The sequence below is a fragment of the Pieris brassicae genome, chromosome 11 (assembly GCF_905147105.1).
Source record: "Pieris brassicae chromosome 11, ilPieBrab1.1, whole genome shotgun sequence".
Classification (NCBI taxonomy): Eukaryota; Metazoa; Arthropoda; class Insecta; order Lepidoptera; family Pieridae; genus Pieris; species Pieris brassicae.
The window spans coordinates 3,605,841-3,622,244 of NC_059675.1; the positions used below are offsets into that span (position 1 = coordinate 3,605,841).

The following is a 16,404-nucleotide window of genomic DNA, read 5'->3' on the forward strand; positions in this document are numbered from 1 at the left end:
TTATGAATTGTAAAGAAACAATTCACTTTACGCCTAACCGGCTTTTTACATTGTTTCCTTTCGCTGATCAAGATTCCAATTTGAACTCTATGTTCAAACAGAAAATATTTATTCAGAGGTATGACATCATCCTGTTACGTCGTGAGCAACCAAGGAGCAACTACTTCTCACGGCTCAGTGTTGGAGTTCGCCTCTCACTGTGACCACGTTGTTCATACTATAACCTTTGGTGTATAATTCATATAAAATGGCTAATGTTTTAGGTAAGTTTTTACGTGCATCCACTACTTTCAATGTATTAACAATTCTGTCTAATATTTATATTTTTAACTTAATAAATATCTATTACGTAGTGTGAACCGTTATGTAGGTCATTTATAGAATACTAATTACTTATCTTTTTTTAAATTCGCTTAATAAGTTAAATGCCGGTAAATAAAATAGATTCGTTGGCAAGAGGCCAAAGCCGGGCGTGGAGTGCGGGAATGGCGTCTACTCTGCTAGAATCAATATAAAAACAAAATGTCTAATTTTAGGATAACAGATTCGTTACTTTAATAATAGATTATAACTAAATATCGTTATCCGTCATAAAATTCTCTCACAGAATTACCCTTCTAAAATCTAGATATGTACCTTAGTAGGTACCGTACAAGCAAGATTATGTTACCAATATGTATTGTTTGTCAATATATTATTATTTAGTAAAGTAAGGTAGTGCTTGGTAGACACTTATAAATTAAAAAAAAAATTGTCACCTGTTAGTTATTGTAAGCAAAAATGAGATTTGTGTTGATATTACTAATTATTAATAAACTAACTATTGTAACTTCTATTACAAGTACGTAATTTGATGTATACTTAATTTAGACCTGTTATTTTCTATGGCATTGCAATGTACCTTCAAAATTGTATAATATTTTGTGTAGAAATAGAGACCATTATTGATAAAATATAATTGTTGTATTAAACAAAAAAGTGTGTATAAATGCATAACTACATATAAATTAAGAAAACTAATAAACTGGTTCGGTTGTCAGAGCGTAAGGGTAAGGTCAGACACGATCGATTTTCCACATTTTCTGAGATGACATCACCATTTGTGAGCCCTATAAAGTATAAGCAAATTATTTTTTGGTAGATTTAAGATTGCCAAGCTATATACTACTTGATTGTAAAATGGTCAATTATCTGTTATTAAAACTTTTTTATTTGTTTATTGATTTGGTTTTTTATTTGTTAAGAAATTATGTGATTCACAATTATGAATTAGTGCACACAATGAAGAGTAATTTGATTGCCACGGTCATACCTGTCATCTTTTACAAGGCCATTCGATATGCGGTTAATCTAACGGAATAATTTATAAAAACTTATGATCTATTTACCGAAGGAAAAAAATATTTTTACGAAACGCTTGTTCCTACATATTTTTTTGCTAAACATGTATTATAAATAGAGTCAATACTGTATATATGAAAACCTCGGTTGAATACTACCTGTATGGATAGAATGTATGTATGATTACGGCAAACCCACGTATTATGTGCGAATGTAGCATACTTATAAGCTTGTACGTGATTCAAAATAATATTTAAATAATTGCTATGTGAATAATAATTATAATCCTCAAACTATAAACAAATTTCAGATGTCTCTACTGACGACAACCTTCAGTACCAGTTTTTCCCAGTGTCCAGTGGGTCGGTGCAGTTCAAGGTCAGGACTGCCAACGATGCACACATTGCACTCACCATGGGTCCCCAAGAATCTGATCCCATGTATGAGGTAAAAATTATATAATCTTCATTCTTAACTTTTACGCGACTTTTCATTAATTACTGCTTTATTTTAGGTACTTATTTTAAAATTACTTTACTAAACCGATTACTATAGTAAACGATACTAATTTGCAGATATTTATCGGAGGATGGGGTAACGCCAAGAGCGTAATCAGGCGAAACCGCACCAAACCAGACAAAGTAGAAATTGAGACCCCTGGAATTGTTAACGGAGGAGAATTTCGCGGCTTCTGGGTGCGGTGGGATGGCGGTATTGTGTCTGCGGGTCGGGAGGGTGAAGCAATCCCGTTTATATCGTGGTCGGACCCAGAACCTTTCCCCGTCGCCTTCGTTGGTGTCTGCACTGGCTGGGGCGCCACCGGCACCTGGAAGATTGAGGGTATGTTCACCTAGGCTCAATTTTATACAAAATGTACCCAACCGAATTAACTCAAAACCAAATTAAGTCAATCGGAATATCTACCTGATTCAATTTAAATAAAAACTATGTTAAGTTAACACTTATATATGTACGCACCTAAACATTGATCCAGATGGAGCTGAGTTCGATACTCCAGACAAGTTAGAGTACAAGTTCGGACCGGTAGCAGCTGGTTCGATCGAGTTTGATTTTCTCGGCCCTCACAACTGCCACGTCTGCTTGACAACCGCACCCGCCGAAGTTGAGCCTATCTACGAACTCATCCTCGGAGGATGGGAGAACAGCCAGTCTGTTATTAGATACTGTAAACAGAAACCGGAAAAGGTAGAATTTTGATGTCGTGTGACCGGATTTGACGCGATCGACCGAGGGACTAATTTTTGTGACTTATCGTAGGTAACCGTTCCGACGCCGGGCCTAATGAATGCGAACGACTTTAAAAAATTTATTATCGAATGGCGTTGTGGCAGATTAACAGTCCGCAATGGACAGTCGGGGGAGGTGATCATGAACTGGGTAGATCCCGCACCCTTCCCCGTCACCCACTTCGGAGTCCGTACAGGATGGGGCGCCCGTGGAAATTGGAAAATTGTTCATTTCAACAAAAATGGCGCAGCCCAACCCCGTTGAGTGTTTAGAATTTTTGTTCGGAATGATGGCTTTTTTGTATTGCTATATATAAAAGTAGAAATGTATCTCTAGTCTAAATAAATATAACCACAACTTATACTTTAACTTTTTTTGTGTGTCTTGACTAACATATTATAGGGAAATTCAAATATAATGTGCATCATTGGTGCTTAAACGCACATATAATGGAAATACTGCGGTTGGAGTGGTACGTTGGGTACATTTTGTGTATTTTGTCTTTATAGGTACTAACATTATCTATTAAACAAGTAGGCCTTGCTTTATTTGTCCCAGCTACAATTAAAATATTTTCTGTGACATTGTGGAATACTTTGGACTGCGTTGTTTTCAGAAAATATATGCACAATCTTTCCATATAATGTTGCTATTTTGTCACAAAAAGCTTTCATGCACCATTAATACTATCACAAGCTTCAAAGTTTAGTTGTATGTTTATATGTAAAATGCAATTGCAGTTCCACCATCGGCACCTACAGCAGCCGCATTATATGCACCTCCCCCTGGGTACCCCGGCGGCGCCGCTCCGGTCGGAGGCACTGGCGTCTGGGTGGATGCCTCTTCAGGACAATTGCCCCCAGGCGCTGTTGTAGGCGGCCAAGATTGCAACGGAGAGCCAATTTACGTGGTCAGAGCACAACATGAAGGTGCGCTGATACCGGGTAAATTAGTAGCCTCACATGGATGTGCTTATGTACCTTGGGGGGGTGTGGAAAATGGAAAATCTGAGTACCAAGTGAGTAAAGTTTGTGTTTATCAATTAATTTGTTTACTTAGTATACTAAAAGTCAGTTTGAAAATATTAGGTGAAGTTGGACTATTTTCGAACTAAAGTTGATGTTGCTTTGGTATTTATGTTTGAGAAACGTTTAATTAATATTTAAAAAAAAACAGGTGCTGGTGGGTGGTCCCAGTAACTGGGTGCCAACGAGCGGGTCCAATGTTCCACCAGGAGCGTTCCCGGGAGGCGAGTCCGAAGATGGAGAGCCCCTATACATCGGCAGAGTCCGCCACGAAGGCAGCATCACGACAGGAAAGGTTCAGCAGACACACGGTGTTTGTTACATTTCATTTGCGGGTCAAGAACTTGGTTTCCCTGAATACGAAATCCTCATGGCGTAAATAGTTCTTAACTCACAATCTTAAAGCTACCGAAGTGCTTATAAATGCTAAACTTTATTTTTTGTTTATTGTCTGCAATGTTTGCAATGTTTATTTATTAGTGCTACTGTTACATATATTATTAATAAATTATTTTCAAAAACGTTGTTGTTTTGATATTTTACGTGTTACGTCTAAGTAATGTGCTACAGTTTTGAGTCAGACGCTACATTTTACTAATGAATAATTTAATCCTGATTATTTGTTTAATTGCGTAATCGCATAATAAAACTAAGTTATTAAAATGTTTTGCAACCTCGACATATGTATAGATATAGTTTCTCCTTAATTTGGTTTCAGTTAGCCTTAATACCGTGACACAAAAGAATAATTTACTGTATTATCGTCACTATAATTTGAATTTGATTTACACTTCGGTCTAAGTAACACGTGGTTGGCTATGCTAACACCAAAAATTAAAAAAAGGAGAAATAATTGAATTTCACGGTATTTCGTTTACTACAAAATAAATTTAATTTATACTTTAGCCTCCATAACACGTGGTAAACATGATATTGAATTGTAGCTTATATGACACGTTTGTCGGTTTACCATAGCAGTGCCATCTATTGATTACTTACGCAATCCAGTCGAAAAGTATCGGCATCTGTTAGAATCTTTTGGAGTTAACAGATAATTGTGACTATCAATTAATTATAGACAAATAATTTGCAATAAAATAAAATTGCGACTATAATTAACGATCTAAGCTATCCTATCTCTTAAGTTGGACCATACTGCTCACGGTGTGCCAATTTAATTTAAAATCGGTTAAGTAGTTTAGGAGTCCATCGCGGACAAACATCGTGACAGGAGATTTATATATATTAAGATTAAGATATAGAGCGGAAAGCATTTAACTCGGCATAAACAAGAATATTTACGTTACACTGGTGTTGTTATTATGGAATGATGGTCTATTATATTTAATTGTAAGGGATAGTATGTATTCCCCTAATTCATAGTGAATACGGCATCAAACCAGTAAAGGGATTTCTTCTACTAATTAATATTAATTGATAATTAATTTTCCGTAAGTATAATTTTCCGCAGTAAATAGCTATGAGAATAAAAAAATAATACCTATTTATTTTTATAACTTTATTTTTAAACGTCTTCAATTATACTGTCATCTGACTCGAAAACCAGCACGGCCCCATGATCTAATGTTAAAAATACTTTGTTAGCAGCATGTTCATTTACTGATCGACAGACAAGAATCTCATACTCCATCTTTGCAATCTCACGGCCGTCATATGGGATGTAGCAGACTTTATGTGATGGTTGTACTTTGCCTGGAATGATGTGGCCTAAGTGCTTGGCCCTGCCTACATAAAGTAACTCTGTGTCATAGCCCTCAGAGAAACCAGCCTCCACAGCTTTGACTGGTATCCTATCATTGTTGGTTGGCATCCATTCACAGTCGACTCCACATAAAACCTGTAATAAGAAACTTAGCAGTTGAACCAAATAGGCTTAATATATTAATAATTTCATCCATTCAAAAGAAACTAATGCAAAAATGTAAAGTGTTTACAAATTAAAATAAAATCAAACTTTTATTAAGATACACATTTCAAAAACTACATGTTACCAGTAAACCATGTTTTTACTAGTTTCTGTGGCTCATATACTTTAAAATATGATCACCCGGAAGAACCTCATCCCAACACCCTTATTCAAATATAGAAAGTCATTGACCTGAATATATACTTTGAATTACCTCTAAGTCATTCTTTTCAAGAGCCTCACCTCCCCATGATATGAACCCAACACCAAGAGAGGGAACAAATTTTCCAGGAGTGAGAGATCCTCTATGTGGAGACCTTATTATATAAAGAAATTCATTTTCATATCCTCCTATAAGTGACCCATCTGGTAATTGGTCATTTGCAGTCACCCACTGTGGCTTACCAACACACAGCAACCGTTTATGTGGTACTGGCAATACTGGTGGTACTGAAATCAGAAACATTTTTAACTGCAGTAATTTTTTAAGTTGTAAAACATAGGAATAAAATATTTAAAATACTTATGGGCCTGATGAGCTCTTACAAAAAATATTTTAAGATGTCTTATTATTTACTGATACTCTCTGACCTGTCATTTAATAAAATTAAATGTGTTTTACCCTAATTACATTGATGTTGATGTTTTACAGAGAAAAATGGTATAAATACTGTGTTGAACATATATTAACACATTCTAAGAAGTGTAAGATAAGATTAAATTACCAAATCAAGATGTACTTACAATAATTAACATACTTACATAAAAGTTTCCAGTATACTCTGTTTTCACAACTTGATAATGTCACATATGAGATTTTCTTAACATTACAATTATTTCTGCTTGTGATTGGTTTTGTGTTACTTTCCTTTCCTAAACTGATGACATCACTGTTCCAAGTCAGCCAAAATTTTGTGTATTGTCTATCAGACAAAAGTTCTGGTGTATATTCTCCATGTAAATTAAATTCACTCTCACGTGCACTCTTTATGTTTGTATAGCTATTGTGTGCAATGTACACCTATAAATATTATAATCCGCATATAATATACATTGATGAATGATAAAAACTAAAATATAGAAATTACCCAATAATTGCATAGACTGTTAGGCCATTTTGATAAACCAACTACTGCACCTCCTCTTCCTCCACTTTTTACATAAAATACTAGACCATTTCCCGATACTTTATATGAAATACTTTTATGAACCGGTAACGTTGTAACTTCTGGAATTGAAGGCAAATTAAAAAAAATGGTTTTAGTTTTTGTATTATACATAAATACATAGTTTTATTTACCAATGATATCACACATTCTTCAACCTTGATTATTCAACAAATTACAAAACGTTTGATGCTGATGTGAAACGAATTTTATAATCATAATAACAGGCCACAGTTATACGAGGGTTTTTCCCTTTTGCCTATCAAATCAAAGTATTAAGGTACAGTCAAAGGCTAAGTACAGTGTCTGTACACACACTATTCAGCAAGTCAAATCCTGAGTTGTTCAAAAAAATTAAAAACGTCAGTGAGTAATAGTATCTGCCAAACAACACACGACAACTTTTATGGTTCTCAAACTCACCACAGACAATACTCACTGTCACTTGATACGATTTGCAGAGTTGTTGTTGAAGTGATGTTCAAAAAGAAAATTTAGTAAAACATAACATATTATTGTCTTTTGTTAACATAGCTTTTAAACATTTAAGAACCGTGCGTCACCGTGACAACATCCATGCCTTGGCATGTTGATGTTGTTTCTCTGGCGTTGCGTAGTGATGTCTCTACGTTGAATACTGCCACTAGGAAGGCGATGACTTGATTGCCCTGATAAAGTAACCTCGGTCACAGGTTATTTGCGATAACGATGGCGATGAGGTTGTTACGTCCCGACGCCAGTGAAACTGTATTTTTCTTAATCAAAATACGTACATAGTTCTTCTTACTTGTCTTTCGGTCATTATACACTTTAAATTAAACTATGGCTATCATGTTAATAAAAAAAAACACATTTATATAGACCAGTATTACGTAGTGGGACTCTATTCAAGGATAAAGTACTTGGGGGTTTAGACAAGATGCCTTATAGTAGAGGAACCCACGATACTAAATGGGGATTTACTACAGCGTCGTAGAGACCTATTCAAACCTATCAAAAATGTAACAAAACTGTGCCATGGACATACTCGAGCTCATCAGATATTGATTGTTTAGGTTATGATGGGGTTTAATGTTGATTGGTCCTTATTTGGTTAAAATAAAGCTTCCTAATAATTCGTTGAGAAGAGGTGAAGATGGAATGTGGAATGTGTTTAATTTTTAAAAACTGTAGATTTATATACAAAAGTTATCCTACACTGGCCACTAGTGGTAACATGTGGTACCCAGATGCGAAGGGTGCGTAGACAATAAAATCGAGGCGCGGCAAAAAGTTGTCATTTTGCACGGTCTTCTGCCTTTACAGTGCACTCGAGCCTCTCTCTGTACTGTATTGCCGTGGTTTTTATTATTAAAAACCCAAGCAATCGCCGTTGAGGATCCGCCTTGCACCAACTTACGCCGACGCCGAAGCGAAGAAAGTACTGCGCCTAGTCTGGCCTCCCACCAGCGGGTTTCACCGGAGGATGCGCATGTGCGTACCGAGCTAAGGTGTTCAGGCTGTGCCTGGCAGACTCCGGCTCCAGCTATGGAGCGAAAACCGCGTCGCGATGCGCCCGGCCCGCGTGCCAACGAACGCTCCCGCTCTCACGGTCGAGCCGCGTTACCGCCGCCGCCGCCGTCGTCGTCGCAACCAACAACGTCGCGTAACCGGTCCTTGAGCGGCTCTCGCTCGCGTAGCGATCGAGCCCCGGGACCCGGAGACGAAAAACCGGGCGAAAAAGCTGTTTTTGCAAAACAGCTCTCGTCGCGGTATACTGCCGTTCGACACCCTGTCGAACCGGCCCCCCACAACCCCGCCCCCGCAGTGTTTACTACTACGGACGCGCAAAACATTTTGGACGATTCCACACTAATCCACGCAGACCCCGAGGTCACTGGTGACTTGCGCCCGGCTGGCGCTCGAGCCCCCCTTGCGGTACATAGTGAAAGTGATCGTGAAAGTGTTTGTGTTCGTGATAAAAGTGGCGTTAAACAATCGCAGCTCACGTCGCGGTATACGGACGACGAGAGTACCTATGCGACAACCCCGCACCGACCTCACCCCTCGACATCGATGGCGCCACCGGACTTAGGAATGCACCGAATAAAAAATGTAAGTACCGGTGTTGATATTCGTCGTGCCGAGGATGATAGCCACGCTCATGGGCACGACCCCGATGAGTTGTTGGCCTACTTAGAAGGCGACCTGCGACCATCGCAGCCCGTCTCACCCCGCGCCGGCTATGAATTGGATGCGCTATTTGTTGCGCAAACAATCATAGGCCGGTTCGCTACAGACGGGCTCGCACGCGCTATGTGCGAGTACCTAGCGCAGACCCGCAGGCGCCTTCTAAGTGAAGGCCTAATGACCTCGCCATTATCAAGTGATGAACACGACGCGCTTGTCGAGGCAAGACGCGTACAATGCCAACTACGCCGCCCGCCGCCGCACGACTCCGATGAGGACGCCGCCGGGTCGGCACCCAAGCGTGTCTGTGCGCAGACCACGCCACCTGGTGTCAAACACATGACACCAACAACACAAGCGCAACCGGCGCCGCTCTCGCAACGAGACCCGCGCCGCCGGCGCCTGACGGACATGCCCACGGACACGGCGCCTACCGCGGCCCTTGCGACGGCTCTTCCGACGCCGCAAGATGCGGCGAATAATAGTAGTGACAACGCAGCGGCCTCTTACGCCGCAACGACCGCCTCGCCGGCAGTAGCCCGCAGGCCCCCCCTTGCACCCCTGCCCCCCGCGCCTCCAAAGCCCAAGTATCCGCCGTTTGTTATCGAGTCTCTCCCTGACGTGCGTTGTCCAGTCGGGCGTCGCATGAAGCGGCGGCTTGGGCGCACAATTAATGCGCGCGCATTTGGGCAGGGGCTAAAGATCATACCGCAAGACGAGGAGGAGTACCGTTTGGTGCAGCGGTACCTAGGGGAGTTAGAGAGTAGCGGCGTCAAAGTCGTCTACTTCTCATACTCCCTACCAGCAGAGCGGCAGCTGAAGGTGGCGCTAAGAGGCATTCCGGCGGACACGGAGCCCGAGGCCATCTTGTCGGAGCTGCGCGACCTAGGGTTCGAGCCGGAACACGCTCAGCCCATACGCGCCAGAAGGGGCAGGCTGGGCTGCATTTTCCTAATTATTCTGCGCCGCACCCCCGACCTCACCCCCGCTATATACAATATAAAGGAGCTGTTGTGTATACCGGGGGTCACCATTGAATCTTGGCGGGGCAAAAGGGGCCCCGCTCAGTGCCACCGCTGCCAAGGATTTAGGCACTCCTCGCACCAATGCCACCGGGCCTTAGCCTGTGTGTGGTGCGGGGAGGAACACCACTCCGCCGACTGCCCCCTACCAAAGGGGGCCACGCCGATATGCGCCAATTGCAAGGGGGCGCATACGGCCAACCACAGCACGTGTCCGGTGCTGAAGGAGGAGGCGCGCAATAAGCGCGCAGGCACGGTGGCGCACACCGCAGGGGGCAAGGGTGCCGCGGACGCGCGCGGTACGCGTGGCGATCGCGCCGCGGGACCCGCGGCGCCGCTATCAAAGGGAGGAGAGCCGCGCACGCATGCGCAGGCTGAACGGCGCGCCCATGAGCAGCGCGCCGCGCACCCACAGGATGCGAAATTAATTTCGTACCCTGTGGAGCCTCCCAGAGGTCAACGCAGGCGCCCCCGAGGAAGAAGAGGCCGGGGGGGTTACAACCCCCCGCCCCCCCCGCGCGCGGAAAATTCCGTGCACTTCGCAGAGGGCCCCAGTAGGGCCGCTCCTGACTCCGCTCCAGCCGCTGGAGCCTCCAGGACCGCCGGACAGCGCGCCGCACGCCCCCGCAGCGGGGGCCCTCTGAGGGGCCAGATGTTCCTCAGCGAGGCGGCGATTGCTGAGGCGGTCGACAGGGCGGTCAACTCATTGTTGACCCTCCTACCTCCTACCTCCTACACTGGAACACCGAGGGCCTTAGGGGGAAAGGCCCCTACCTGCGCAACATCCTGCGTACACACAACGTGGATGTTGCGCTCATTTCCGAGACACAACTGCGCCCCACCGACCGCCTGAGTGCTGCGGGCTACTTCGTCTACCGCGAAGAGCATCAGGCGATCAACGGGGCGCCCATGCGCGGCCTGGCAGTGCTGGTTAGAAGGAGTATTCCTCACCGCGCTATCCAGGCCGTCAACCTGACTGGCATCCTGACGCTGGGTAGAGCTGGAATTGGGCGGTCAGCCCACAGACGTGTTGGCCGCCTACGCTCCCCCCGGCGCAAACTTCATTGAAGCCGAGCTGGAGGCAGCTCTCAGCGCGAGGCCGTCGATCATCGCGGGTGACTGGAATGCCAAACACATCAACTGGCATTCCCAAGTCACGAACACGCGAGGTCGTCGCCTTCTGCACCACGCCGAAGAGCGCGGCTACGTGGTGTGCGGACCTGACTCCGCCACCCACTTTCCTAGAGCACACCATCGACCTGGTGGTACACAACCGGCCCGACCTCCACCTAGCGCAGGAGGTCCTGATGGACGAGTACCAGTCGGATCACCAGCCGGTGCTGTGCCTCATTGCGGGGGCTCCATCCCCGCCCGCACGCACCCGTAAGGTCACCGACTGGAACACCTTCGAGTCCATCATGGAAGACACCCCTGCGCCCGGCCCACCGGATTCGACAGGCGCCGTTGACGACATGGCGGAGGCCATGACGCGGCAACTCCAGGCAGCTCTGACGGCAGCGACCACAACGCGCACGCCGGAGATCATCTGCCAGGACCTTGCACCCCATGTGCAAAGGCTGATTCAGCGCAAGCGCGCGCTCAGGAGGCTATGGCAGCGCAACCACTGCCCCGCGCTCAAAACGCAGCTGAATCGCCTCGCCGAACGTGTCAAGGCCGAGCTGGTCTCACACGAACGGCGCACATGGGAGCGCACACTGGGAGAGGCCACCACAGAGCCTACTCGCCTCTACCAACTTTGCCGCCGTCTCTACAGGACTCCAGAGCCGAAGCATCCCCTGCGTGACAGCAACGGCGCCATCACCTACAACGACACAGATCGGGCCGAAATATTCGCCGAACACCTCCAGCGTCAGTTTTCACCGAACCCCGCGACGTCCCCTACGCGCGTGGCAGAGGTGGTGAACGCTGTCGAGGCGTGGCTGACGTGCCCGATCCCTACCGATGAAGACCAGATCTTCTTCTCGCCGTCACAAGTGCGGAAGAGGATCTCACGACTGCGACCCAGGAAGGCGCCGGGACCGGACGGCCTCACCCACGAGGCGCTGCGCCATCTGCCCATGAGGTGGATAGTCGCGCTGTCGCGCCTCTTCACGGGTATCCTCCGGTACACGCACTTCCCTAGATCATGGAAAGAGGGCAAGGTGATCTTAATATCGAAGCCCGGGAAGGACTCTATCCGACCCGAGAGCTATCGACCCATCACCTTGCTCTCGACGCAGTCGAAACTGTTCGAGTGGCTGTTGCTGCAGAGGATCGAACAATACCTGCAGCCGAGGCCCGAACAGTTCGGCTTCCGCGGCGAGCACAGCACGACGCTGCAGCTGACGAAGGTGCTCTTCGTCTGTGACGATACGGCAAAAACACCGTCTTACGGTGCGCTGTACATGCACCACGCTACGTGAGGAACGCCACCATAGCGCGAGACTTGCGGATGGAGTCGATCGACGAGTTCGTCGCACGGCTCGCGATGAGGATGTTTGATCGAGCGGACGCCTCTCAACATCCTCACCTCCAAAACATCGCGCCGTGGCACTCCAGGCCGCCCGACCAATACAAGTACCCGCGTGAGCTCTTCTCCGCGGGTCCCGACGACACCAGGGCAGCAAACGCGGCTTCGACCGCTGGTCGCCTCGCTGGGCCTCCCCCGGGTCAACCGGCGGTCTCACCCGGCGGTGCTTGACCGTGAGCCGCGCAAGCTGCCCGATACCATCACTCATCATCACGACACCAGGGCCAAGTCGAGACCACTCCTTGGCCCCCTCCTCATCATCATCACCACCGGACTTGACACTCCGGACACGACCCCATCGGCTGCGCGCAGCGGGTAGAGACTGAGTCTCCCCGCGCGCCTGCAGCCCTCACCAAGGGCTATATGCCCGCCCCCGTACCGCCCTGTATCAGCAGGGCGCGAACATATACACCACCTGAAGGGGGCATACGCCCCGAACAGGACAAAACACCCCCCTCGCGATGGAGGGTGCAGCAATAACTACGAATTGTCCTTTTCTGCGCGCAACCGTCGAAGGGTACGAACGTGTTCTTCTCAGAACAGTTTGATATCGTGGTCTAACGATAACGCCAATTAACTGTTCTTTTCAGAACAAATTATTGTTTCATGACGATAACATTTACAACTGTCCTTGTCAGGACACATCACTGTTTCATTACGACATGTACTAATCACCTACAATTGCATCCATGTCCTACGTATTTTTACTAATGTACACGTACATACGTGTATGTTAATCTGATTGTTTGCATGGTGGGGGTGGTCATACGTAAGGGTTGAAAATGAAAAATAAAATTAATCGAGCGCGACAGATTTTCTAAGGGGATGTTAAGCAAACCTAAAAAAAAGCTCTCATCTTATAATCTGACAATTTGAATGATTTGGATGGACAATCTCGCGGCTATTATTAGAATATGCAAAAAATCCTCATTTTGAAATAATCTTTTGAATGTCGAAAACTGAAAAAAATGCATTATAATTATATGTATACATACAGAATTAAAATGACAGTTCATGTCGACAAATTTTAACAAATTTAGTTTCTTCACTAAACCCGCTGAGTACCCTATGGTGTGAAATGCGAATCGGTATTCGGTACGCTCAGTAAGAATATTTACTCTAACTATATATATAAGTATAAGTATAAGAATATATAACTGGTAAACATCACTATACTTCTGACTTCTGCTGAGTTCTGAGATGTATCTTAGTCACTTGGACCTTGGTTATCGGTACGATTGTCTACACCTACACACATACTAATTAAAAAAAGTTTTATGAACAGTAATTCTTTAAAAAAGAAGAAAAAAAATAATTATTGCTCCGAACGCAATGTTTCAAAAACTTATAACATTTTGGATATTTCCCATGTAAGTTTATTGAAATCTACCAGGAAAACAGATATCTACTTTTATGATATTCAAGCAGTCATAAGTATAAACTAAGTAGTATTATTGGTAAAAATGGGTGAAATTATTGGTAAGTACCTACATTATAATAAATACAATATTGTATAAAAAATATTGTTTAGTAAATTTGTTTAAGGTTATTTAAAAACAATGTATTTTCTTTTAGAAATATCTACAACTCGAAACCAACAAAGAAGATTTTATAAATTTACTAGTAAGTGTGTTATATTTTCTATTAAAGGAAATTCTGGATATGCTATGATTGGGTTAGCTGATCAAATTGGATTCTTTAATATTGATCATTGGGTAATTATTGTGAAATAGTTATTTGTTTATTTTTAATGTTTTCCTTATAAGTAGTGATAAGTTTATTATTCCTGTTCTTATAGATATAAAAATAGCTTACAATATTTAAAAAAAAGCTATGATTTGGGCTTAAAATTTATATTCCATATTCAATGTTTATTATTAATATTTTGGACATAATATAATACTTCAGTAGAAAGTGGCTGTTCTTTTAATAAAATTATCCTTTTATTGATTGTGGATGATTAAATTTTTATTTTTCTTTTAATCAAGATACATCTTTTAATAAGACAGGTTGATTCTAAAGCAGACCTACAATTCAAAATATACTACTTTATCTACCTGCCATAAAATAAAATCTTAATTTTAATTGGTTAGTTTAGGTAGAAAATATATACATAATGTACAATCAGGGATGTGCAAATAAATAAAGTACCTAATGCAAATACACATAAACAAAGCTGTTAAAAAAATATAAGATTATAAGTATAATGTAAATATTATTTTCCCTTAGGTATTTATAGATAGAAATGGTGAGAGTGGAGTCTGTGAATTTAATGAAATAATTGTTAAAACACCAACACCTGGCATCTTGGAGGAGGAAAAATATCATAAGTTTTGCCTTACTTGGTATGGCAGTAAAGTTGAGTTAAACAAATTTGGGGAATCTGAACCAATATTTTCCAAAGAAATTAAAAAAAATAATTTAAAGTTTGCTACATTTTTTGGTCGAAACCAAAACAATACTTTACAGTGGAAGTTATTGTGTAAGTTTCTTTAAATAAAAAATATATGGTTTTGTTTTTGGTTTCTGAACCCAATATAAAAAGTATTTTTAAATTAATTTCATTTTGTTAATTTATTTTGCAGTACCACCTTGTATTGAGAGGCCTTGTTTAAAACCAATTATAGGAGGCAAACCATATTGGGTGCCATATGATGGTGAATTGCCATATGGTGCAATAATAGGAGGGTTTGAAAATGAGTTTCTATATATAATGAGAGCACCACATGTAGGATCATTAACTCCTGGAAAGTTTGTACCATCTATGAAATGTGGATTTGTAGGCTGGGGGGGATATTCACATTTAAAAACAGAGTTTGAGGTAAATTAATTTTTTTCATAAACTCATAAATTGTCAATTATTAAAGAAGGAATATAATAGTAATTTTCTATTTTTAGATACTCTGTGCCCATGATTGTGTCTGGGTACCAACAAAAGAATCGGTAATACCAGCTGGAGCCATTGCTGTAGGATACACCGAATATGGCCCAGAAACAATGTACATAGGTCGTGTAAAACAGGATGGCCATGTAATACCAGGTAAAGTAGCACCAACACATTGTGTTTGTTACTTTGCCTATGGTGATCAGGAAGCATATGAAATTTATTATGATATATTAGTTGCTCCATGCTCAAGTCCTAGGTGTAGTAATACTCTTGAACCACCATTTAAAGAAAGATATGAGTTTTATGAAGAAAAATACAGATCTGATGATGAATATGATTATGATGATGACTAACACTGAAAACTCTATATAAACATTGTAAATATTTTGAGAGTGTACAATAAAACAATATTATAATGAAATCTTATATTTTATGATCCTGGGGGTTAGTTGAGATGCCTTAACAGTAGTGTATGACAGTTTGTGTTGACAAATTTTTATACAAATGTAGTTTCGACTTTCTACATACACTACTGTTAAGGCATGTCCCCTGCTGTCTTTGTACAAGTGACCATAGAAATTATGGTTTATATGTTTCATTTTGGATTAAAGCACAAAAAATAATATATGCATATTATTTATCAAATCAATCAACAAATCGCTTAGTTCTTTATTGATCAAAAAGTTTTTGAATGTGTAACCAAAAAGTCTCTCTCTCGTCTCTGACGAGAAATTTGCTCATTGTCTATAGGCCAAATGGCGAACAACAATAAAATTAATACTTAACTTCGTAATATTTATCTCATATAATTATATAATAAAATTAGTTACGAGTTGGGAGTTACGCAATTGGTCGAATCTCGTAAAGCGAGCTAAAATAGTTTTTTTATGTCTTTATCAAGCGATTCCCTTTTTATTTACTATTTATAAATCTAATCCCTAAACCGCATACCAGATCTTATGATGATTGATAACAATAGGTAATGTGGTGGGTAAATGTAACGGTTAACGGTTGAATGAAGTAATTCATACACTTCCACCGGAAAATATGATTATCTTCAGCACTATTCTTTAAATAATCGATCTCAGG

General features: G+C 42.4%; 3 protein-coding genes across 5 annotated transcripts; 2 read left to right on the forward strand and 1 right to left on the reverse strand.

Annotated features, from left to right (window-relative positions):
• The first annotated feature begins 116 nt into the window (after positions 1 to 116).
• Positions 117 to 4,135, forward strand: LOC123716365. 2 transcript variants are annotated; one of them, XM_045672074.1, is made up of 7 exons: positions 117 to 263; positions 1,652 to 1,788; positions 1,917 to 2,181; positions 2,336 to 2,547; positions 2,620 to 2,848; positions 3,330 to 3,607; positions 3,766 to 4,135. In XM_045672074.1, exons 1-7 carry the CDS (start codon positions 248 to 250, stop codon positions 3,991 to 3,993), a joined length of 1,365 nt encoding a protein of 454 aa, XP_045528030.1. In that variant the 5' UTR covers positions 117 to 247; the 3' UTR covers positions 3,994 to 4,135. The 2 variants fall into 2 exon arrangements, with proteins under 2 accessions (XP_045528030.1, XP_045528031.1); XM_045672075.1 differs by lacking the exons at positions 2,336 to 2,547; positions 2,620 to 2,848.
• A 983-nt stretch (positions 4,136 to 5,118) lies between these two features.
• Positions 5,119 to 7,322, reverse strand: LOC123716610. Its single transcript, XM_045672442.1, has 6 exons — positions 7,147 to 7,322; positions 6,842 to 7,043; positions 6,630 to 6,769; positions 6,304 to 6,562; positions 5,756 to 5,991; positions 5,119 to 5,472 (listed from the first exon to the last, which is right to left on the reverse strand). The coding sequence occupies exons 2-6, from the start codon at positions 6,855 to 6,857 to the stop codon at positions 5,140 to 5,142; spliced, it is 984 nt and encodes a 327-aa protein (XP_045528398.1). The 5' UTR covers positions 6,858 to 7,043; positions 7,147 to 7,322; the 3' UTR covers positions 5,119 to 5,139.
• A 5,874-nt stretch (positions 7,323 to 13,196) lies between these two features.
• LOC123716590 lies at positions 13,197 to 15,938 on the forward strand. 2 transcript variants are annotated; one of them, XM_045672409.1, is made up of 5 exons: positions 13,197 to 13,907; positions 14,004 to 14,143; positions 14,658 to 14,910; positions 15,014 to 15,249; positions 15,327 to 15,938. In XM_045672409.1, exons 1-5 carry the CDS (start codon positions 13,892 to 13,894, stop codon positions 15,666 to 15,668), a joined length of 987 nt encoding a protein of 328 aa, XP_045528365.1. In that variant the 5' UTR covers positions 13,197 to 13,891; the 3' UTR covers positions 15,669 to 15,938. The 2 variants fall into 2 exon arrangements, with proteins under 2 accessions (XP_045528365.1, XP_045528366.1); XM_045672410.1 differs by having other exon boundaries at positions 13,199 to 13,532.
• Positions 15,939 to 16,404: the final 466 nt, after the last annotated feature.

What these genes read in the sequence shown, in the direction of transcription:
- LOC123716365 (XM_045672074.1), top strand. An exon ending in GTAAACAGAAACCGGAAAAG is followed by an intron (nt 2,548 to 2,619) that starts GTAGAATTTTGA and finishes GACTTATCGTAG; the next exon opens with GTAACCGTTCCGACGCCGGG. An exon ending in ATGGAAAATCTGAGTACCAA is followed by an intron (nt 3,608 to 3,765) that starts GTGAGTAAAGTT and finishes AAAAAAAAACAG; the next exon opens with GTGCTGGTGGGTGGTCCCAG.
- LOC123716610 (XM_045672442.1), bottom strand. An exon ending in ACAGTCTATGCAATTATTGG is followed by an intron (nt 6,563 to 6,629) that starts GTAATTTCTATA and finishes TAATATTTATAG; the next exon opens with GTGTACATTGCACACAATAG. An exon ending in TTGAAAAGAATGACTTAGAG is followed by an intron (nt 5,473 to 5,755) that starts GTAATTCAAAGT and finishes TTCTTATTACAG; the next exon opens with GTTTTATGTGGAGTCGACTG.
- LOC123716590 (XM_045672409.1), top strand. An exon ending in TTTACAGTGGAAGTTATTGT is followed by an intron (nt 14,911 to 15,013) that starts GTAAGTTTCTTT and finishes TTTATTTTGCAG; the next exon opens with TACCACCTTGTATTGAGAGG. An exon ending in ATTTAAAAACAGAGTTTGAG is followed by an intron (nt 15,250 to 15,326) that starts GTAAATTAATTT and finishes TTCTATTTTTAG; the next exon opens with ATACTCTGTGCCCATGATTG.